The following is a 23,032-nucleotide window of genomic DNA, read 5'->3' as shown; positions in this document are numbered from 1 at the left end:
ATGCGCTATTGAGTCTTCACATAGGAATGTATGGTGTCATGTGATCAATGGCTTTGAACATTCCTATATACAGTCATTGAGCAGTCCTTACTGGTTTAGATCCATACAAACAAAGGATCTGCCTGACCTTGGTAAAATCTCATTCTCGTGTTAGGTACCTTTGGAATATTTTCAGCCTGCGGACTGTTTCAAGCTTACCTCTCACTCTCCCTGTCATGTGTATTATAAACACCACACTCATTGTGTGTAGTAAAACAATAAGCCAACTGATGGTTTTTATAATGTGATTAAAAAGCACAATTGATATTTCTCCATCTATGCTTTCCTTTCTCAGAGTTGCGCGAGGCTTTTAAAGAGTTTGACAAAGACAAAGATGGCTTCATTGGCTGTAAAGACCTAGGCAACTGCATGAGAACCATGGGCTACATGCCTACTGAGATGGAGCTGATAGAACTGAGCCAGCAGATCAACATGAACTGTGAGTAATATGGGAGGTCCTGTGTTCCTTTTTTCTATGCTCTTGCATTTTCCTCTATCCTTTTCTCTTTTGTTACACTATCATATTATGTCCTTTCTTCCTTCTTTCTCTCTATCTCTAATTCATGCTCTATGTACCCCTGTCCCCCCCGTCCCCTTCCACTAACACACACTAAAAGACACTTGCACACACCATTACACACAGAGGCTCTGAACATTCAAGGTCCAATACCTCTGATGTTGATCCCTTTAACAATTAACCTTGAAAAGAAGATAACATTCGCTTCTATAAATACTATCTGGGCTTGGAGAAAATTGATGACTGAATATGATGTAGACATGACAGTAGCTTAAATTTTGCCAGTCTTTTCTCTCTCTCTCCTCTTTCAAAGCTGCATATTTCTGACATTGTACAAATGTCCCTGTAGATGTATTCGTGTGACATGTTTTGTGAATTTATATCTGACATCCTTCAACCTACGTTTACTCTTCATCACACAGTGGGAGGACATGTGGACTTTGAGGACTTTGTGGAGTTGATGGGGCCCAAACTTCTGGCTGAAACAGCAGATATGATCGGGGTCAAGGAGCTAAGGGATGCTTTCAAAGAGGTGAGGATAAGAGATTGAGAGAGAGAGAGAAGGGTGGTATGGAATGGAATAATAAGACAGCGAGAGATAGGAATAGAGTGAGGAGAACTTATTTTTATTACATATAAATGATATAATAGAGAAAGAAAGAACAAAATCCAAAGGGGATGAAAGAAAGCTAGAAAGATTTAAGCTAATATAAATTTGATTAAGTGAGGAGAAGCATTCATGTGTATGGGGAACTCATTAGTAATATAGGAAAGACGACGGTATTGGTGAAAGAGCAGACTACAATACTGCATGATTAGCTAGTTAATTATTCATTATTATATTCTCTCCTTCTCTCTCAGTTTGACACAAATGGTGATGGCCAGATCAGCACATCTGAACTCAGAGAAGCAATGAAGAAACTTTTAGGTCAACAGGTAAGAAAAGTGGTCCTTCTGTTTGAGTTTTTCCATCTTTCACTCAACCTGTCCACGCATCTGTCTGATCTCACTGTAGCCTACATTTGAGCAGTGCTTTTTCTCGGTTCTTTCCCTATTCTACTAGGTTGGTCATAGAGACCTAGAGGACATCCTACGGGACATTGACCTGAATGGAGACGGCCATGTCGACTTTGAAGGTGAGCTACAGTATCTCAGTGGGTTCTAAGACACCTCCCTGTAGGATGTTGTTTGACAGGTATTACAGTGCATTCGGAAAGTATTCAGACCCCTTGACTTTTTCCAAATATTTGTTACGTTACAGCCTTATTATGTTACAGCCTTTGTTACGTTACAGCCTAAAATGGATTAAATCGTTTTTTCCCCCTCATCAATCTACAAACAATACCCCATAATGACAAAGCAAAAACAGGTTTTTATACATTTTTGCAAATTTATAAAAAATACAAAGCTGTTGTGTCTTTGGCTATGCCGGATTAAGTGATATGACATGCTATTCTGACATTTATCTGTAATTAATATTACCTGATTAAGCTAATCAGGTGAATGTAATCAACTAGAAATAATGTTTATAGAGCTGTTATCTTCTGAATAAACCCTTAAAGACCTAGTAATCTTTTGCATCAATAGCAGTCAATATTTAATCGTCACTTTATTCAGTCTCATCTGAAAGTTGTAAATTCTTGGTTATCTTCACGAACCGTGGCTAACAAGTTGAATCAGCAATACAACATTTGGTTTAATTATTTATTTACTAAATACCTAAATAATCACACAGAATGGATCATACATTGATTACAAATTATGTCATAAAGAAAACGTCCCTGTTGGACGGAACAGATACGACAGCTGGTTACACAAAGAGAGGGGGTTGGGTTTGAGTGAAAAAGCAGGAAGACTGAATAACAAAGGCAGAAGGTATGCTATCGTAAATACAGAATCTTATGCATTCTAAATAACCGCCCATTTGAAAAAGGAGAATGCAATAAATATTTACTCTGAGCTGCGCTTCGGTAGATTGATCGTCGATGGAAGGCCGGTTTGTCCTTTATGGATCTCTGGTCCACTGAATAATGTCTAGTGAACTGGAGCGTGGTAGAATGGATACTCTGTCCATCCTCTCCTAGCCCACTTTTAGCGACTGCTGCTAACTCAACGGCTAGGAGGTATCACTTCTGGAGTGAATAAGAGTTCAAAGTTCATACCAAGTTGCCATACTTTTAAGCTCATGCTATATTCTGGCTGGTATAGTCGAAATTCATCCTTCCGGGGTGTAGGTCGTCACCTTCACAATGAAATTCGATGCTAATTTTGTTAGGTTCTCGAAGATTGGCTTAGTTCTGTAGGTGGTCTTTGTCCTTTCAACGTGGGGACCTTAAGTCCACACATCCTTGGAACAGCTTATTATCTGAGCCCTTTTAACGTAGGACTGTCGCCCTAACGTCCTCGGAACAGAAAGTTACATTTTCGTCAAGGGCTTTATATAGGAGGGGAGAGAAGGGCGTGTTTCATAGTTTATAACCAATGTCTGTTCACATGGGCAGGGCCACTGAGTTGAGCATAGTTTACTCTATGACAAACCGTTCTCTCATTAAGAAGCTAGATTACATTTAATCTTTTCACAACTAGTTTCATATTTAAACATTGAAATTGCACAACAATTCCATGTGAATCTGATAACTAAAATGTGTAGACTTTCCAAGATACAGTTTATGTCGTCCTCTCATCAGTAATAATGTCTCAGACGCCAACTGATCTGAATCATCATATTCATTTAGTACCAACACATATTTTCAGCTGGTTGGATTACCGAAATATGGTTCCTTTCCCCCCACCTTTTGATGTTCCCAGACTCTATGTTTAACAAAGGCTTTTCAAGAGTCCTTCTGTAGAGTCAAGAGAGAGAAAAGGGAGAAAGGTATTTATGATGGGGTCATAAACCTCATCCACAGGCCATCCTCATGACAGCTCTGTCAGGTTGGATGGGGAGTGTCGTCGTTGCACAGCTATTTTCAGGTCTCCAGAGATGTTCAATCGGGTTCAAGTCCGGGCTCTGACTGGGCCACTCAAGGACTTTCAGAGACTTGTCTTGAAGCCACTCCTTCGTTGTCTTGGCTGTGTGCTTCGTGTTGTTGTCCTGTTGGAAGGTGAACCTTCACACCAGTCTGAGGTCCTGAGCACTCTGGAGCAGGTTTTCCTCAAGGATCTCTCTGTACTTTGCTCCGTTCATCTTTCCCTCAATCTTGTCTAGTCTTACAGTCCCTGCTGCTGAATAATATCACCACAGCATGATGCTGCCACCACCAGGCCTCAGCGTAGGGATGGTGCCAGGTTTCAGCGTAGGGATGGTGCCAGGGTTCCTCCAGACGTGATGCTTGGCATTCAGGCCAAAGAGCTCAATCTTGGTTTCATCAGACCAGATAATCTTGTTTCTCATGGTCTGAGATTCTTTAGGTACCTTTTAGGTACCTTTTTTCAACTAACATCAAGGCGGTGGCCCGTTCCTGTAGGTTCATGCTCTACAACATCCGCAGAGTACGACCCTGCCTCACACAGGAAGCGGCGCAGGTCCTAATCCAGGCACTCGTCATCTCCCGTCTGGATTACTGCAACTCGCTGTTGGCTGGGCTCCCTGCCTGTGCCATTAAACCCCTACAACTCATCCAGAACGCCGCAGCCCGTCTGGTGTTCAACCTTCCCAAGTTCTCTCACGTCACCCCGCTCCTCCGCTCTCTCCACTGGCTTCCAGTTGAAGCTCGCATCCGCTACAAGACCATGGTGCTTGCCTACGGAGCTGTGAGGGGAACGGCACCTCAGTACCTCCAGGCTCTGATCAGGCCCTACACCCAAACAAGGGCACTGCGTTCATCCACCTCTGGCCTGCTCGCCTCCCTACCACTGAGGAAGTACAGTTCCCGCTCAGCCCAGTCAAAACTGTTCGCTGCTCTGGCCCCCCAATGGTGGAACAAACTCCCTCACGACGCCAGGACAGCGGAGTCAATCACCACCTTCCGGAGACACCTGAAACCCCACCTCTTTAAGGAATACCTAGGATAGGATCAAGTAATCCCTCTCACCCCCCCTTAAAAGATTTAGATGCACTACTGTTCCACTGGATGTCATAAGGTGAATGCACCAATTTGTAAGTCGCTCTGGATAAGAGCGTCTGCTAAATGACTTAAATGTAAATGTTTTGGCAAACTCCAAGCGGGCTGTCATGTGCCTTTTACTGCGGAGTGGCTTCCGTCTGGTCACTCTACCATAAAATCCTGATTGGTGGAGTGCTGCAGAGATGGTTGTCCCATCTCCACAGAGGAAATCTGGAGCTCTGTCAGAGTGACCATCGGGTTCTTGGTCACCTCCCTAACCAAGACCCTTCTCCCCCGATTGCTCAGTTTGGCCGGGTGGCCAGCTCTAAGAAGAGTCTTGGTGGTTCCAAACTTCTTCCATTTAAGAATGATGGAGGCCACTTCTTGGGGACCTTCAATGTTTTGGTACCCTTCCCCAGATCTGTGCTTCGACACAATCCTGTCTCGGAGCTCTACAGACAAGTCCTTCGACCTCATAGCTTAGTTTTTTCTCTTTTTTCTCTGACATGCACTGTCAACTGTGGGACCTTATATAGACAGGTGTGTGCCTTTCCAAATCATGTCCAATCAATGGAATTTACCACAGGCGGACTCCAATCAAGTTGTAGAAACATCTCAAGGATGATCAATGGAAACAGTATGCAGCTGAGCTCTATTTCGAGTCTCATAGCAAAGGGTCTGAATCATTTAGCAAATAAGGTATTTATGTTTTTCTTTATATATATATATATATATATATATTTGAAAGCATTTCTAAAAATCTATTTTTCGCATTGTCATTATGTGGTATTATGTGTAGATTGATGAGGAAAAATGTAATTTAATTAATTTTGGAATAAGGCTGTAATGTAACAAAATGTGGAAAAAGTCAAAGGGTCTGAATACTTTCCGAATCCACTTTATGTTCATTATTATTTCGTTGTATGATATTGCAGCGCTTGACAAACCCCTGTCATGGTCCACTGTTCATATCAGGGGAGGATGACAGCCCCCTCTCATTGAAGCCATAGAAGTTCAATGGCCACTGCGGTATTGCAGTTAGCAGAAAACAGGATGCCCCACTATACTGTAGTATATGGAAAAATGGTAATCTTCTTGGTCAAACTTTGTGTAAATAACAAACAAAAAAATCGAAGACGATCATGATACCAATAATTGCTTCTAATACACCAGATGTAGGTCCTTGAACCAATTATTTGAAAATTGTACACAGAAGGAGTTATAAGGATAATTGAGTTGCTAATGGGAGCCTGCAGTACCCGGTCAGCCTTCAAATTGAGTTCCTCAATGAGAGTCAGCAGCACTGATCAAGCCTACAACGTCACTACCTAGAATAGCTCAAACTGCACATGTTATGTCTTCATGATATGCCATCTAAACCTTAATTTGGCTTCAATGCGCTATTGAGTGTTCAAATAGGAATGAATGGTGTCAGATGATTGATGGCTTTGTCCATTCATATATACAGTCCAGAGGAGGCTGTTGGAGGACAGGCTCATTGTAATGGCTAGAATGGATAAAAGGGAATGGTAGGAAACACATCAAACAAATATTTTTGCCAGTGCTGGCGTTGCAGACGGATATATCGGGCTGCTAATATATATATTTTTTTATTCCGATTTTTCAGGGGGTGCTGTAGCACCCTCCTATGGCTATGCCAATAATCCCGTCACAATAATCCCGTCACACACACACATACCCAAGCACATGCATATACACACTCTCTCAGTGCCAATCCCCACCGATACAGTTTGAGGCAGGCTGATACTCTAGCATCATGCTAAGAGCGAGGTGGGAGGATGAAGGGAGTCAGGCTGTCTGTCAGATTATCTCCACACCAAAGGATTATGTCACCTCACAGATTACCAGGAGAACAAGGGAAGCATACTGCCAGTGGGACAAAAATAGCAATGTGCTGGTATTCTTACTAGAGTCATCCGTATGCTCTGCGTTCTCCAAACGTTAGTTTCGCCCACACGTCTTACGCTCTAAATACATTCATATTTATAATCCACAGTGCTCATTTAGAAATAGAATCGTTGCTATGAAAATGTATTTATTTTTATTGGCTGATAGCAGCACATACAGTTCTTAAAAGCACTGTGACCTTCAGTACCATGCATTCCCTACACGTTAGGACATAATTACAAATCATTTGTAGACTGCAAATTGACTGCAAGAAGCACAAACATATAACATTTGACTGAAACATCATAATTTCAAACACTGCTTACATTTGTTTACGATCACATATACAGTATCTCTCTATTATGCGTGGGAATACTATGGAACAGATTTACAAAATTAAAATCTCTCGGAGCTGATATGCTGGTGTTTTACAGTCTTTTATAGGGGGGGGGGCAAATAAAATCACCCGTGGGCCAAATTCACCAGTTGGGGATCAGCCACTAAACTTTATGTGAATCATGTTCACACTCTTTCCCTGTTGTTGTATTAATGTCTCTCAGTTTTATTAATCTCTCTCTTTTACGAATCTCCCTCAGAGTTTGTGCGCATGATGTCTCGCTGAGTGTAGGTCATGATACCGACTGGTTCCTTTCCTGGTAAGAGAGGATGAGAAGGAGAAGAAGAAGTGAAGGAGAGGCAGAGATGGCAGAGCCCTTACCGACAGACCTCTTACCTCAGACTTCTGAACTACAGAAGGAGAAAACGACATATCAACCCCGCTCTGCTACTGCCACATCTGAAGACATGCACAAAAGCTGAAGGAACAACATCAGTGATCATGATGATGCTGTTACTGCTGTCTCTAAGAGCAAAACAGAACAACAGCCAGCCTCCCACAGTTTTACATTGTACATTTCAGATATTCGAGAAAACATATCTAGGTGTTTACAGGGTCTAAAGAGCAATGTGATGTTTGAGCTACTTACACTCATTGCAATGGTTGGTTAATGCTGTAGCAAAGTAAAGGAGACACATTTACATTTTCAACACTTTCTTACTTATGCCAACGTCTCCTATAACTAGTCTAAAGCAGCATATTCCCCTTTGGGGCTTTGGACTCCTAAAATAAACTTTTTAGTGGCAATATTATTATATCAGTGTACCAACTCTCAAAATATGTATTGTTTGTGTGTGCGTTCATGTGTGTTTGTGCACCTCAATTATCCTTTCCTGTAAGATTTCATATGTCTTAAGCTACTGTACAGTTAGTGTCAAACCCATGGCATATGCTGGCTCTATCTTGAATTACATGCCATGTATTACCACGGATGCACTTTTTTAGATTTTATCATTATCAACACATATCGAGTTACATTATACAAGTTTTGAACATAGATGGGTACCTGCTTTGATAAATGGAAGGTCTGTTTCTTGAGTACCGAATACTCTGGGGAATGCGGTAGCAATCATAATTAATTGGTTTCTTCGGGCCAACCCAATACACAGTTTTGCACATTGTTTTGCATGAATACTAAGAATGCATGCTCCACTTATGATTTAACCAGACACACTGTCACTCCCCATGCAAATAAACAATGTGCACCACAAACAAACATATACACAGTATATTATTGTGGTGATCAACATAACACTGAAACCTGTGTGAGAATGTGTGTGTGTGTGTATTTATGTACTGATGAGAGTGTTTATGTATGAGTGCTTGTGTATTTTGTTGTGCGAGTCTCCCTTAGGCAGTCTTATTTGTGACTTTGCATGTCTCTTCCTTGTGTGATTCTATGCATGCCAAATAGTAAAACCATTTGTAGCATAGTAGATGAGAATAAAGATTTTTGTTGCAAAAACACTGTGTGTGTGTGTATGTCTTTGTGTGTGTGTGTGTGTGTGTGAGACCTCTATCTGCATTCAGAGCAGAAAACAGTCAGACAGGACCTGAACTAGCTGGATATACACCCATTAGCCTATAGGTTGCAAAAACCTGTCAGATCAGAAATAATATCCTTGATTACAAAATATTTTGAGAATATGAATATGCATAGACCGACTCGAATTTCAACAGGGACAACTCCAATAAAGTGTTTTTTCTCAACGTTGCTGGGATGTCACGTGCATCACACTTATATCTGTACACTCGTAATAACCTAAGCATTACTAAACTTATATTAGATCAAATAAGCCTCACATATCAAAATAGCAATTCCTTTTATTTTGACACTCACCCCCCCCCCAATAAAAAACTCCCTCACTTGCTTAATAATTAATGATCTGCTTAACTTGGGCAGATTTGGGGCGAAAAAAACTCTCACGTCACCTCTTCTTTGCTACTAGCTAGAAATGTAAATGTATTTTTTTGTTGGTGGAGAAAACAGTTTGCAGATTTTAAGCAAATTTCAGCCATTCTACACAGTTTGGCATGGAGCTGAGAGACAATTTTACAGTTTTAATTCCTGCAATTCTATGCATTTTTTCCATAGCTAATGCTATGTTCCTCTGGTCAAACATTAGAACAAAACCAATGGGCATGTGCCCTGAATGCCCAGTTTTTGATTCTCCCAGACTGTCTAACTTTTATTTGATTGTTAGTTGTCAAATATGGTATTATTAAAAAATATGTATAGTTCCATTTCTTTTCTGCATGCTTTCTATCTGGTTTTGGTTGTTTAAATTGACACTGAAACTGCTTTTTCATCCTGAAAACGAACACTAAGAGACCTGCCTAATAATTTTCAATACAGAAAAAAAATGTAATTTGCCCCATATTAAAGGAATAGTTCGAGATTTTATCAATAAAAGCATGTATCTAAGTACAGTTCCTGTAGACTTCCAGTCATAGATATCATCCTAACCAACTTGCCCTCTAAATACACCTCTGCTGTTTTCAACCAAGATCTCAGCGATCACTGGCTCATTGCCTGCATCCGTAATGGGTCAGCGGTCAAACAACCCCCACTCATCACTGTCAAACGCTCCCTGAAACACTTCAGCGAGCAGGCCTTTCTAATCAACCTGGCCGGGGTATCCTGGAAGGATATTGATCTCATTCCGTCAGTAGAGGATGCCTGTTTTTTTTTTAAATGCCTTCCTCACCATCTTAAATAAGCATGTGTAACGACATTCGTCTTCCTCTGACGAGGAGTATGAAGGATCGGACCAAGATGTTCAAATGTTCATAAATGACCAGCATGGTAAAATAATAGGTCTGGGACAGGTAGCACGTCCGGTGAACAGGTCAGGATTTCATAGCCGCAGGCAGAACAGTTGAAACTGGAGCAGCAGCACGGTTAGGTGGACTGGGGACAGCAAGGAGTCATCATGCCAGGTAGTCCTGAGGCATGGTCCTAGGGCTCAGGTCCTCCGAGAGAGAGAAAGAGAGAATTAGAGAGAGCATACTTAAATTCACACAGGACACCAGATAAGATAGGAGAAGTACTCCAGATTTAACAAACTGACCCTACCCCCCTGACACATAAACTACTGCAGCATAAATACTGGAGGCTGAGACAAGAGGTGTCAGGAGACTCTGTGGCCCCATCTGATGATACCCCCGGACAGGGCCAAACAGGAAGGATTTAACCCAACCCACTTTGCCAAAGCACAGACCCCACACCATTAGAGGGATATCTTCAACCACCAACTTACCATCCTGAGACAGGATCCATCCTATAGCCCACAAAGATCTCCGCCACTGCACAACCCAAGGGGGGCGCCAACCCAGACAGGAAGATCACATCAGTGACTCAACCCACTCAAGTGACGCACCCCTCCTAGGGACGGCATGAAAGAGCACCAGTAAGCCAGTGACTCAGCCCCTGTAATAGGGTTAGAGGCAGAGAATCCCAGTGGAAAGAGGGGAAGGTAGAGACAGGCAGAGACAGCAAGGACGGTTCGTTGCTCCAGAGCCTTTCCGTTCACCTTCACACTTCTGGACCAGACTACACTCAATCATATGACCCACTGAAGAGATGAGTCTTCAGTAAAGACTTAAAGGTTGAGACCTAGTTTGCGTCTCTCACATGGGTAGGCAGACCATTCCATAAAAATGGAGCTCTATAGGAGAAAGCCCTGCCTCCAGCTGTTTGCTTAGAAATTCTAGGGACAATTAGGAGGCCTGCGTCTTGTGACCATAGAGTACATGTAGGTATGTACGGCAGGACCAAATCAGAGAGATAGGTAGGAGCAAGCCCATGTAATGCTTTGTAGGTTAGCAGTAAAACCTTAAAATCAGCCCTTGCCTTGACAGGAAGCCAGTGTAGGGAAGCTAGCACTGGAGTAATATGATCAAATTTGTTGGTTCTAGTCAAGATTCTAGCAGCCGTATTTAGCACTAACTGAAGTTTATTTAGTGCTTTATCCGGGTAGCCGGAAAGTAGAGTATTGCAGTAGTCAAACCTAGAGGTAACAAAAGCATGGATTAATTTTTTTGCATCATTTCTGGACAGAAAGTTTCAGATTTTTTGCAATGTTACGTAGATGGAAAAAAGCTGTCCTTGAAACAGTCTTGATATGTTCGTCAAAAGAGAGATCAGGGTCCAGAGTAACGCTGAGGTCCTTCACAGTTTTATTTGAGACGACTGTACAACCATTAAGATTAATTGTCAGATTCAACAGAAGATCTCTTTGTTTCTTGGGACCTAGAACAAGCATCTCTGTTTTGTCCGAGTTTAAAAGTATAAAGTTTGCAGCCATCCACTTCCTTATGTCTGAAACACAGGCTTCTAGCGAGGGCAATTTTGGGGCTTCACCATGTTTCATCGAAATGTACAGCTGTGTGTCATCCGCATAGCAGTGAAAGTTAACATTATGTTTTCGAATGACATATATATATATAGTGAAAACATATAGTGGTCCTAAAACGGAACTTTGAGGAACACCGAAATTTACAGTTGATTTGTCAGAGGACAAACCATTCACAGAGACAAACTGATATCTTTCCAACAGATAAGATCTAAACCAGGCCAGAACTTGTCCTTGTAGACCAATTTGGGTTTCCAATCTCTCCAAAAGAATGTGGTGATCGATGGTATCAAAGCAGCTCTAAGGTCTAGGAGCACGAGGACAGATGCAGAGCCTCGGTCTGATGCCATTAAAAGGTAATTTACCACCTTCACATGTGCAGTCTCAGAGCTATGATGGGATCTAAAACCAGACTGAAGCATTTCGTATACATTGTTTGTCTTCAGGAAGGGAGTGAGTTGCTGCGCAACAGCCTTTTGTAAAAGTTTTGAGAGGAATGGAAGATTCGATATAGGCCGATAGTTGTAAAAATATTTTCTAGGTCAAGGTTTGGCTTTTTCAAGAGAGGCTTTATTACTGCCACTTTTAGTGAGTTTGGTACACATCCGGTGGATAGAGAGCCGTTTATTATGTTCAACATAGGAGGGCCAAGCACAGGAAGCAGCTCTTTCAGTAGTTTAGTTGGAATAGGGTCCAGTATGCAGCTTGAAGGTTTAGAGGCCATGATTATTTTCATCATTGTGTCAAGAGATATAGTACTAAATCACTTGAGTGTCTCTCTTGATCCTAGGTCCTGGCAGAGTTGTGCAGACTCAGGACAACTGAGCATTGAAGGAATACGCAGATTTAAAGAGGAGTCCATAATTTGCTTTCTAATAATCAGGATCCTTTCCTCAAAGAAGTTCATGAATTTATTACTGCTGAAGTGAAAGCCATCCTCACTTGGGGAATGCTGCTTTTTAGTTAGCTTTGCGACAGTATCGAAAAGAAATTTCCCTACTCTATTTATTTAGCTCCTTTGCACCATTATTTCTATCTCTACTTTGCACATTCTTCCACTGCAAATCAACCATTCCAGTGTTTTACTTGTATTTACTTCGCCACCATGGCCTTTTTTTTTTTTTTACCTTTACCTCCCTTATCTCACCTCACTTGCTCACATTGTGTATAGACTTATTTTTGTACTACTCCATGTGTAACTCTGTGTTGTTGTATGTGTCGAACTGCTTTGCTTTATCATGGTCAGGTCGCAATTGTAAATGAGAACTTGTTCTCAACTTGCCTACCTGGTTAAATAAAGGTAAAAAAAGAAAAAAAGAATTGGCTAACACTAGTTAGGATTGGCTCGCAAACCTACCTAGAACTTCCCTTATACTGGAAGCACAGACATAAAATGGTATCCACGATGTTATTCTGTTGTAGATAATAAATAAAAAACGAATAAAAAAATATAATTGATCACATATACAAATCACCAACAATATTTTTCCACAAATTAACCACAAAAAAATCGTGGACCCCTTGCAAATCTCTGGCCTATGCTACTAGTGACAGAGGGTACAATGTAACAAAAATATATGGAACCAGAGAGGATGGAATGAAGAGCAGGGCCACTCCTGGAACTTCTGCATTGAGCATAGACATTAAAACCAGATTGAGCCTCCCCCTCCCCTCTCGGGGCACTGCAGACCAGACTCAGGTTTAAACAGAGAGGATTAGCTCCCAGTATGAGGTCGATGATTGCAGACAGGGAGGGAGTCATGCTAATGATTGATGATGAGTTTCTCATATACGTTTTCCTTGTTGGAGCCCGCCAAGTTAAAAATAAGTGAGTAAACACACTCTGAAGAAGTAATTTGCATATTTTGTGAGTATAATCGCAATCGGGTTTGGACATCATTACTGTTTGCTAAACGACACATTTTGCAATTATTTATTATTATTATTATAGCACGCTCGTCTGAGGTTGCGTTCATAAATTGCCTCCTGTGTGTCAGTGTGTTCTCGGTCGTTCGTAAATTTAGAGCGTTGTCAGATTGTTTGTAAATTCAGTGCGCTTCCCGAGCACATACAATAGACGCTCTGACAGAGGAGAATGGCAGAAAACCCGAAAGTTAGCTACATACGGAGAAGGGTTTTCGAGAGCTAGTAAGCAGCTTAGTTAGCTAACTTGCTCGCTAGCTAGCTTCAATATTGTTATGTTAGCTAGCTAGATAGCTATTTTTAGATATATTTAGCTATCTAAATGTGAACAAGTAAATCTGCTTTGTAACAATAGATTTTCTGAGTTCGAACTAGTTCTGTGTGTTCTGCATCTATTGTCCAAATGGGAAAGATCAGTGATGGTTGCTAGGTAACACTACTTAGCTAGCAATTTAGTAAGCTGCTAACCAGCTGTTGCTGTGTTGTTTATAACAGCACCATATGGGACCTCTACTAGTTATGTACTGTATCTACTGACGTTTAATAACTCTGTGTAAGAGCATTATAACACTGAGCTAGCTAACTGTTCAGTTAACATGGCAATTGAACATCAGTTGTGTACCACATCTAACTATTTAACCAGCCTTCACTATAGAGGATAGCTACACCAATATCTGTATTTTTCCAGGGCAGTCTCATCCCTTTTGCAAAGGAACCATAAAAAACAACCTATACAAACAGACTGGTGGTTTACCATTTTCCTTTTTCTTTTGAAGGATGGATCAAGTTGAGGACTGAAGTTTTGGATGCTCTGACATTACTGGATCCTTTATTATAGTCTTCATGATGAGATCAGTCTGCTCTCCTAGACATTGACTTGAGCTTCCCCAGGCCCGATGTGCCCATGAAGCCCTTGTTTCATTGCAGGCTTCAGAAGCTGAGGCTATAAAGGGACAAGAGGACTAATCTGCAGCCTTAGTCTTGGTCCTGGACTTCTCTTTAGTCCTTTATCAGTCCTCCCTGTTCCCTGCCATATCCCCTCACCGTTCCACTGCACCACAGCCCCGGCCTCACCTGTGGCCAACATGGGCTGGTTCCTCCTCCCATTTGATAACCCGCTGTGTATAGTCCTTGGCATATCCTTCACTGTGGGATTCAGCTCGCTGCTAGTCATAGTCGTGCCGGCCGTCCTTGGAGTGTCCATTGGGATCCGCAGACTGTACATGAAGAGTCTTCTCAAGGTCTTTGAGGTGAGTTCGCTTCACACTGTCACAATGGGTCCGATTCTGACTCTACTTAAGCGTGCGTAAATGGAACGTTTAAAAGAAAATCCCTTTTTTATGCACTTTTCTCTATATGCGTATTCTGACCTTGAACTTACACACCTTTTCTCATGCTTAAGATCTAGCGAAACTACCATGTCCAAGTGGAAAAAGCATCTTTATTTTTTCTGAGAGAAATACCACCATTCTCCATGCACTGTAATTTACAACTTGATAAATGAGTAATCAGTTTGGATAAGGGAATTATAAATAAAAATAACACTTGTTTTAGTTGTATTTGACCTTATAATCGCTGGAGACATGTGAAACCAGTCATATGGAAGCAAACTGAAGCATAGCAACAGATCAACTTCCCCACAGTAAAGTTTATGAAATGCTGTGACATTATGCAGAATTTAAATTGTATAGCCTTTTAACTTGCAGGGATGGTCACTCAAATGACTTTCTCTTTTTCCTATTTCTATCACGTTAAATATTAGCCACTATCAGTATCGGCCGTCAGTAGGCCTAATAACCACACATATTCAACTGCCAATTTACTGTTAGTTCCCTTCAGTTGATATAGGTTACATTATCATTCTATTTAATTACATTGTTTCGTTTACCTTCGTTTGTTTCCTCTCTGAACTCCGGTAAGGTCCTGTTGTTATTGCAGGCTAATTAAATCGTAATGGAGTGGTGCGCAGACCAAGCCGTAACAGTCTGAACCCGACGCCTGGCGCAACACTTGTAACCGTGTGATGACACAGCCATGTTTAGTGCAGGCAGTAGACAAGGGTAACAGGGTATACTGTTCTATTATAATTATATCTACATTAATCTTCCAACATTACCATGGGTTGAAGAAATTAATGTGGACATTTTCTGAATGAATCAAACCACCGTTTTCCTTCTTTTGTTTGTAAAGGCTCTCCAAACCTGTTTAAAAAAAAAAGAAGATTCATAAATACTTTCCTAAACCTAAATAATCTACAAAATCTTTGTATTTTTAAATCTACCAATTGGTGCTGAAACGGAGACGAATATGCATATATTTAGATGGATTTCTTTAATTGATCCCTAATATTCAGAACCCGTTCTGTCGATATATTCTTGTGTGTATGTAGACAAAATTCTACTAAAAGGATGGCTTAAGATAAAAGTCCTGAAAAACCCTATTGAATAAAAACTACACGAGAAAATCTGTTGGCCAGCAAATGGGAGGGTTTTCAATAGTTTAATGAAATTTATTCAGAGCGCGCAAAAGAGTGTTACGCAACTGAATAAGATAAATCTGAATACCAACTACTGAGAAGTGCGTAGAGAAGGCGTCAATTCCTAACTCATAATTGGGCCCTTAGTGAATGCCTGCTTCGAGATATTTTTGAAAAACTTTGATAGGCGACTTTCATACTCCAATACAAAGTAATTGTATTCCAGTTTTAATGTATGAACTTGAACTATGCCTATATTTTGAATTCGCTTAGCAGTAAGGGGCGTTCATCTAAGGCCAGGCTCAATTTAGAATAGCTGCCCTTATTACACCCCAGGTTGAGTCTGATCGGCTTTGTGGAGAGACTAGTCACCTCAGCTTGGCTCTTTTTCCCCCTAATGTGGTCAGTCAACTTCACTGACAATAAATGGCATTATAGACATTGTTCTGTGGAGCAATTCATATCATTTAATTTTTCATTCACTAAAGTGAGCACGAGAGACCACTACCCTCAGTGGATTTGTCAAATTTGTCCTCAGGTGGCAGTGTGTGTGTGGTCTTTGGTTCTCCCCTACCACATCACATTTGACATCAACCTGTTGCATCTGTCAGGAGCATGTCACAGTGCCTTTGGCTGTAAGTGCTGAATTAGCCTAGCAGCATTATACTTTCAAATTACTAGGGATTTCATATCAATATGATTATAATCTCCTACACATTCAAACACAGGATTGATGTTATTTTCAAGGAAATCATGACTGAATTAGGCCTAGGTGTGGGGCAGCCACAGGAAATGTGGAGGAAATGGTTTAGGAAGGGATATACAGTAGTTTTCACTGGTCCACCCGAACCTGAATACCTGGCCCGGGACCTGAGCAGGTCCAAATTCTATGTAACCACAGCTGATAGACCCGAATAGACCTGACCACTTCTGGTTCGGGTCTGATTGTCCTCGGGTCCGTTCGGATCCTCCTTTTTTATGGGGTGGCAGGTAGCCTAGTGGTTAGAGTGTTGGGCCGAAAAGTTGCTAGATCACATCCCAGAGCTGACAAGATAAAAATCTGTCATTCTGTCCCTGAACAAGGCGGTTAACCCACTGTTTCTAGGCCGTCATTGTAAATAAGAATTTGTTCTTAACTGACTTGCCTAGTTAAATGTAAAATATTTTTAAAAATGATTGTTTTCAGTCTGTCCCTCAGGGGAAACCACATGCCCCCCAAATACTCCAGACTGCCTGTTTCATGCTTATGAGCCTGTCTAAGATAGCTGTTGTGTTCCTATTCTCTGTGGATCTGCTTACTCAGCTCTTGACTCTTTGTCAGTTGTACCATGTGATGTAGTCTTGCTAGGCCAGGCTAACATAAATCATTTAGGAGATACAGTCTGGTCCCCAAGACTATCTGTGATGCACCTTCAGGCTTATGAATGACGATATCTTGGCACAGAGAAATTATTGCTTCTCATCAAATGATAAGAATTATGAATATAAATGTCATAAGCTATAGAATATGGCTTATAAATACCTTTGGGATAGAATTCATGGTTTAAAGTTAATGTACAACTAATGTATGATACCCCCCCTCTTTTTAGTGGGCTACTGTGCGGATGGAGAGAGGCGCAAAGGAGAAGAATCAACATCTTTATAAACCCTATAGTAATGGTACAACCTTTTAATGTACATCTCTCACTTATGGGAATGGCAATGTCTCTGTTGTTGTGTTAACTCTGTCTCTCTTTCCATCCCTCTCCCTCACTCCCTCTCTGTCTCAGGTATCATAGCTAAAGAACTGTCATCTCTGGAGCAGGAGATCCAGGAGCTCCGTGCCAGCGGCACCACTCTGAGCTCTGAGCCTGAGTTTGAGATGGCGGACATCATGTATTTCTGCCGGCGGGGAGTGGAGAGCATCGTGGATGACGAGGTGACCAAGCGCTTTTCTGCTCAGGAGCTGGAGTCCTGGAACCTGCTGACCCGCAGCAACTTCAACGCCCGCCACATCAGCCTGCGACTCAGCGTGCTCTGGGGACTGGGTCTCTTCATCCGCTATGGCTTCCTGCTGCCACTCAGGTCAGAGGTCAAGAGTCAGGGTCAGCATCTAAGGCAGGAAACGTCTTTGCTAGTTATTGGCCGACAAGGAGCTGTTGTGGACATTAAGATGTCTACAAATGAGATTTATAAGAATTGTGTTTATTTAGCATGAAAGACCATTTTTTGGGGGGTTTTGCACATCACAACTTTTGTTGTAAACAAAATTGATATGTGGTGGACTGTTTTGTGTTCTACAGGGTTACTCTGGCAGCCTCTGGTATTGGTCTGCTTGTGGTCTTGACTACCATAGTGGGCTTCATACCAAGCGGCTGGTACGTTTCCACCAACACCCTCAGAATTACCACAAACTTACAGTACCTTATCTACAATAATATTCTGTGTTGGTGAAAGCCTTATTGTCAGTGTGTTGATCTCCTCAGGTTAAGGACGTACCTCAGTGAGAAGATTCATCTGATGTCTTATCGCATCTGTGTCCGATCCCTCACTGCCATCATCACCTATCACAACAGGTACTGTAGACCAACCAAATGCTCACATAACATCAGCTCAGACAACAGAGACACAAACCTACTGTATTTTGTCACAGCTTTCTGCCCATTTAGTGACTCACCACCCTATCTTGTACTGAGCTCAAAGCCAGTCTTACAGTGCCTTCATAAAGTATTCATACCCCTTGACTTATTCCATATTTTGTGTTACAGCCTGAATTCAAAATGGTTTAAATACATTTTGTGAAAACATGTTTTTAGAAATGTTAGCAAATTTATTGAACATGAAATAAATAAATAATAATTGACATAAGTATTCACACCCCAGAGTCAATACTTTGGAGAAGCACCTTTCGTGGCGATTACAGCTTTGAGTTGTCTTGGGTATGTCTGAATCAGTGTTGAGTTTTCTTGGGTATGTCTGTATCAGCTTTGAGTTGTCTTGGGTATGTCTGTATCAGTGTTGAGTTGTCTTGGGTATGTCTGTATCAGCTTTGAGTTGTCTTGGGTATGTCTGTATCAGCTTTGAGTTGTCTTGGGTATGTCTGTATCAGTGTTGAGTTGTCTTGGGTATGTCTGTATCAGCTTTTGAGTTGTCTTGGGTATGTCTGTATCAGCTTTGAGTTGTCTTAGGTATGTCTGTATCAGCTTTGAGTTGTCTTGGGTATGTCTGTATCAGCTTTGAGTTGTCTTGGGTATGTCTGTATCAGCTTTGAGTTGTCTTGGGTATGTCTGTATCAGCTTTGCAAATCTGGATTTGGGGATTTTCTCCCATTCTTCCTTGCAGATTTTCTCAAGCTCTGTTAAATTCGATGGGGAGTGGCAGTGAACAGCAATCTTCAAATTTTCCCATAGATTTTCTATGTGATTCAGGTCTGGGCTTTAGCTGGGTCACTCAAGGACTTTCATATTCTTGTTCTAAAGCCATCCCAGTGTTACCTTGGCTGTATGCTTGGGGTAATTGTCTTGTTAGAAAGTAAATCTTCACCCCAGTCTAAGGTCTTTTTCACTCTGAAGCAGGTTGATTGCTAACATTAGCAACGACAGATTGTTCACTTCCATGACCAAGGTCCTTCTTGCCCGGTTGCTCAGTTTGGTCGGACGGCCAGCTCTTGGCAGTCTGGGTAATTCCATATGTTTTTTAATTTCCCAATGACCACTGCTTTTGGAAACATTCAACATTCTATAAATTGCTTTATACCCTTCCAGATATATGCCTCATCACAATTCTATCTCAGAGATCTACAGACATTTCCCAAGACTTCATGGTATAGTTTCTGCTCTGACATGCACTGTCAACTGTGGGACCTTTATATAGACACGTGTGTTTCTTTCTAAATCATGTCCAAACAATTGAATTGGCCACAGGTGGACTCCAATGTTTTTTATATATTTGTTTTATTTAACATTTATTTAACTAGGCAAGTCAGTTAAGAATAAATTCTTATTTACAATGACGGCCTACCGGGGAACAGTGGGTTAACTGCCTTGTTCAGGGGCAGAACGACAGATGTTTTACCTTGTTAGCTCGGGGATTCGATCCAGAAACCGTTTGGTTACTGGCCCAACGCTCTAACCACTAGGCTATCTGCTGCCCCAAATCAAGTTGTAGGGACATCTCAAGGATGATCAAAGGAAATTGTCTGCACCTGAGCTACATTTGGAGTGTCAAAGCAAAGGGTTGTGAAAATGAATTTCATTTTCAATAAATTAGCAAAAATGTCTGTTTTCATGTTTTCACTTTGTCATTATTGTATTGTGTGTAGATAGATGGGTGTGATTTAAAAAAAAAAGTAATCCAGTTGGAATTCAGGCTGTAATACAAAATTTGGAATAAGTCAAGGGGTATGAATACTTTCTTTAGGCACTGTATGTCAATTAGGGTGGCACACACTGGTTGTTGGTAGTTTTATGAGATAGGCGGTTTTGTTAATGTGTCTCATTCAGTCGTTTCTTTGCTCTGCCGACAGTGAGAACAAACCAAAGAATGGAGGCATCTGTGTGGCGAATCACACAACTCCCATTGACGTCATCATCCTGGCCAATGATGGCTGCTATTCTATGGTACTGTATGTAAATCCTAGTGTGTGACAGTAAGCATTGTCTGTTTGTTTAAAGCTGTGTGTGTGTGTGTGTGTGTGTGTGTGTGTGCATGTGTGCTGGTACGGAATATGTGGGGCGCTTGGGAGACAGATGTATAACCCATTCTTTGCCAAGATGTTTAGTTCAAGATTCTCACTCAGTCATCACTTCCTCTCTCAGGTTGGCCAGATCCATGGTGGTTTGATCGGGGTAGTCCAGAGAGCCATGGTGAAATCCAGCCCCCACATCTGGTTTGAGAGATCTGAAGTCAAAGACCGTCACCTTGTGGCCGAAAGGTAATACTGCAGCTGCATGTTGCGGAAACCATACTTTCCTTCCATTTCTCATTGTCAGACTTGGCGAAGGCATTAAAAAGCAACGAATGCATTCTTATAATGTGGTGAAAACAGTTATATTATTAGTAGCACTGTGACGGTCATGGAAGTTTGGATGATGGTTTTTGTTGCACATTTTCTCCTCTCCTTCACTCCGGACTGCATGTGCCGCTATAGAAATATGCTTCTTAATTGTGATCATTCAGTCAGCTCTTCGTTCGACGGTTATTTTATTTTCGTGACAGTCTTCATCCATAACCGTCGGTTATACGGTAATATGGTAATTTTCCCATCCCTAGTTATAAACATGTTATTTACACTGTTCTGTATTTTCATTTTCCAGGCTTAGCAATCATGTAGCAGACAAAACTAAACACCCCATCCTCATCTTCCCAGAGGGTTAGTATGAAAACGGACCCTTTTCTGGTGGATCGAGTGCTGCTCAAATAGAAATGAGATATGGCAACTAATGAAGGCTGTAATGATGATGAAAATTCACCCTATGTCGGATCTGTGTGAGTGTGTAATGATGCGGCGTGACAATGTGTTTCTCACTCAGGCACATGCATCAACAATACCTCAGTGATGATGTTCAAAAAGGGCAGCTTTGAGATAGGCTGTACTGTCTACCCTGTGGCCATTAAGGTAGTCTCTCCCTCTCTCTCTACTGCCGTTTTATCTATTATTCTCTCTCAACCACCTAACCCTCTCCCTTTGACCTCCCTGTGACAGTATGACCCTAGGTTTGGCGACGCGTTCTGGAACAGCAGTAAGTTTGGGATGGTCAACTACCTGCTGAGGATGATGAGCAGTTGGGCCATCGTCTGCAGTGTCTGGTACCTTCCACCTATGAGCAGAGAGGTGTGGCCTTTGTTTTGGTTTAGCCCAGTAACGTTGTTATTATTGATTTGTATAATGCAGTTATAAACCAGGGAATCCCCTAAGATCTAGACCTAAATAATCCTGACAGTGATAAGTCAAAAACTCCATCCTGGTATGGAGACTCAATGTTAACTGTCTGACTGAGCCATCTCTGTTGTCTGCGTAGGAGGGAGAGGATGCGGTGCAGTTTGCCAACAGAGTAAAAGCAGCCATCGCCACGCAGGGAGGACTGGTGGACCTGCTGTGGTGAGTTTCAGTGAATACGCATCTCACACGCACACACATCCTGTCTAGCACGATTCCTAGCTGTGTGTGTATCATGGTGTGTACATTCTTGCAAGTGTACATGTGTTGAGGGTTGTACAAAACGGCTCTTCCCTGTGTTTATCTGTTTGCTCTAAGGGATGGAGGGCTGAAACGAGGGAAGGTGAAAAATACGTTCAAAGAGGAGCAGCAGAAGCTGTACAGCAAGGTGCTGGTTGGAGACCAGGAGGACCAAGGTGAAGACAGACCACAGGAAGATGAAGAAGATGAATTAGAAGAGGGGGACCAAAATGAAGACAGACCACTTGAAGATTACACACCCAGACCACTGGAAGACTGCTCTCTGAGACTACAAGAAGAAGAGGAGAGAGGCTCAGAGACACCAATGAAGGACCAATGAGGGTGGGGGTTCCATTCCTACCAGGTTATTAAGTGTCAGCGGAGCCCCACTCACTGTCTTGGTGAGGCACTAGACCAGAGGATTTATTGGATTGGAAGCCTTAAAGTAATTTCAATAACAATGAACTACTCAGAGACCATTTCAATAGCAATTAACTACTCAGAGACCATGTAGTGCAACTGAAACAGTATCATTTTCTACAGGCTGTAAGCCACATACTTTTGAGTTTGTGCTGCACTATGCACAGTCATTTTATGAATGTTAACTGTTTTAATACTGTATTTAAATATTTATCTTTAATATTTTCTTTGTATTTATACTATTTTGACCAGTATATTTGGGTAATTTTGGGTAGTGCAATTAGGTCCCCCAAAACTTGATTAAAACAATGTATCATAAAGAGGACATGTTAAACTTAATAAAATTAATTTCAGCCTGTTTTGGCCTTCCATGGTGACATCACCATACAGGTAAATGAATAGACCAACAAGAAAGAGGGTGTCAAATCTCCTGCCAATAACAGCACATTTTTACTTTTCCCCTCCACACTCTACACTACACTACACTACACCACACTACTCCCAGACAATCCTAGCAACATTCTTGCTTGAGAAATTGCCCTTTGCTAAGAAGCTATTCTTGTTAGTTTTCAATTAAAATTTCAATTAAACTTTTTACCCAGAAATGATTTGATATGGAGATAAAATGGCTGCATTGAAACTTTTAAAGTAACAGGGTTGACTTTACAGGATTGAAGTTTTCATCTTAAATTAGCCATAACTTGTGTGCAATAGGGATGGGCAATTGAATGCAAGCTTCATCACAATTATTTTTATTTTTACATTTCTACCCTCTATCTATGGGGAAACATTCA

At 41.5% G+C, this 23,032-nt stretch overlaps 2 protein-coding genes across 4 annotated transcripts in view; both read left to right on the top strand.

Annotated features, from left to right (window-relative positions):
• Positions 1-8,368, top strand: part of LOC115105811 (calcium-binding protein 1-like) — a 30,888-nt gene extending 22,520 nt beyond the window's left edge. For both annotated transcript variants that reach the window (XM_029628218.2, XM_065007447.1), the window contains 5 exons: positions 335-478; positions 979-1,088; positions 1,418-1,492; positions 1,620-1,692; positions 7,107-8,368. In XM_029628218.2, coding sequence (XP_029484078.2) covers positions 335-478; positions 979-1,088; positions 1,418-1,492; positions 1,620-1,692; positions 7,107-7,132 — 428 coding nt within the window. In that variant the 3' untranslated portion in view covers positions 7,133-8,368. The remainder of the gene's footprint in view (positions 1-334; positions 479-978; positions 1,089-1,417; positions 1,493-1,619; positions 1,693-7,106) is intronic.
• Positions 8,369-12,878: 4,510 nt separating this feature from the next.
• Positions 12,879-22,596, top strand: LOC115105810 (glycerol-3-phosphate acyltransferase 4-like). Of its 2 annotated transcripts, none has more exons than XM_029628214.2 (13): positions 12,879-13,090; positions 13,962-14,435; positions 17,251-17,320; positions 17,431-17,725; positions 17,944-18,018; positions 18,127-18,216; positions 20,166-20,259; positions 20,458-20,573; positions 20,956-21,011; positions 21,172-21,257; positions 21,345-21,473; positions 21,661-21,740; positions 21,897-22,596. In XM_029628214.2, exons 2-13 carry the CDS (start codon positions 14,271-14,273, stop codon positions 22,156-22,158), a joined length of 1,518 nt encoding a protein of 505 aa, XP_029484074.1. In that variant the 5' UTR covers positions 12,879-13,090; positions 13,962-14,270; the 3' UTR covers positions 22,159-22,596. The 2 variants fall into 2 exon arrangements, with proteins under 2 accessions (XP_029484074.1, XP_029484075.1); XM_029628215.2 differs by having other exon boundaries at positions 12,879-13,129.
• Positions 22,597-23,032: the final 436 nt, after the last annotated feature.

This window comes from Oncorhynchus nerka, linkage group LG22 (genome assembly GCF_034236695.1).
Source record: "Oncorhynchus nerka isolate Pitt River linkage group LG22, Oner_Uvic_2.0, whole genome shotgun sequence".
NCBI classification, from domain to species: Eukaryota; Metazoa; Chordata; class Actinopteri; order Salmoniformes; family Salmonidae; genus Oncorhynchus; species Oncorhynchus nerka.
This window is presented reverse-complemented; position numbering and strand designations above follow the sequence as displayed.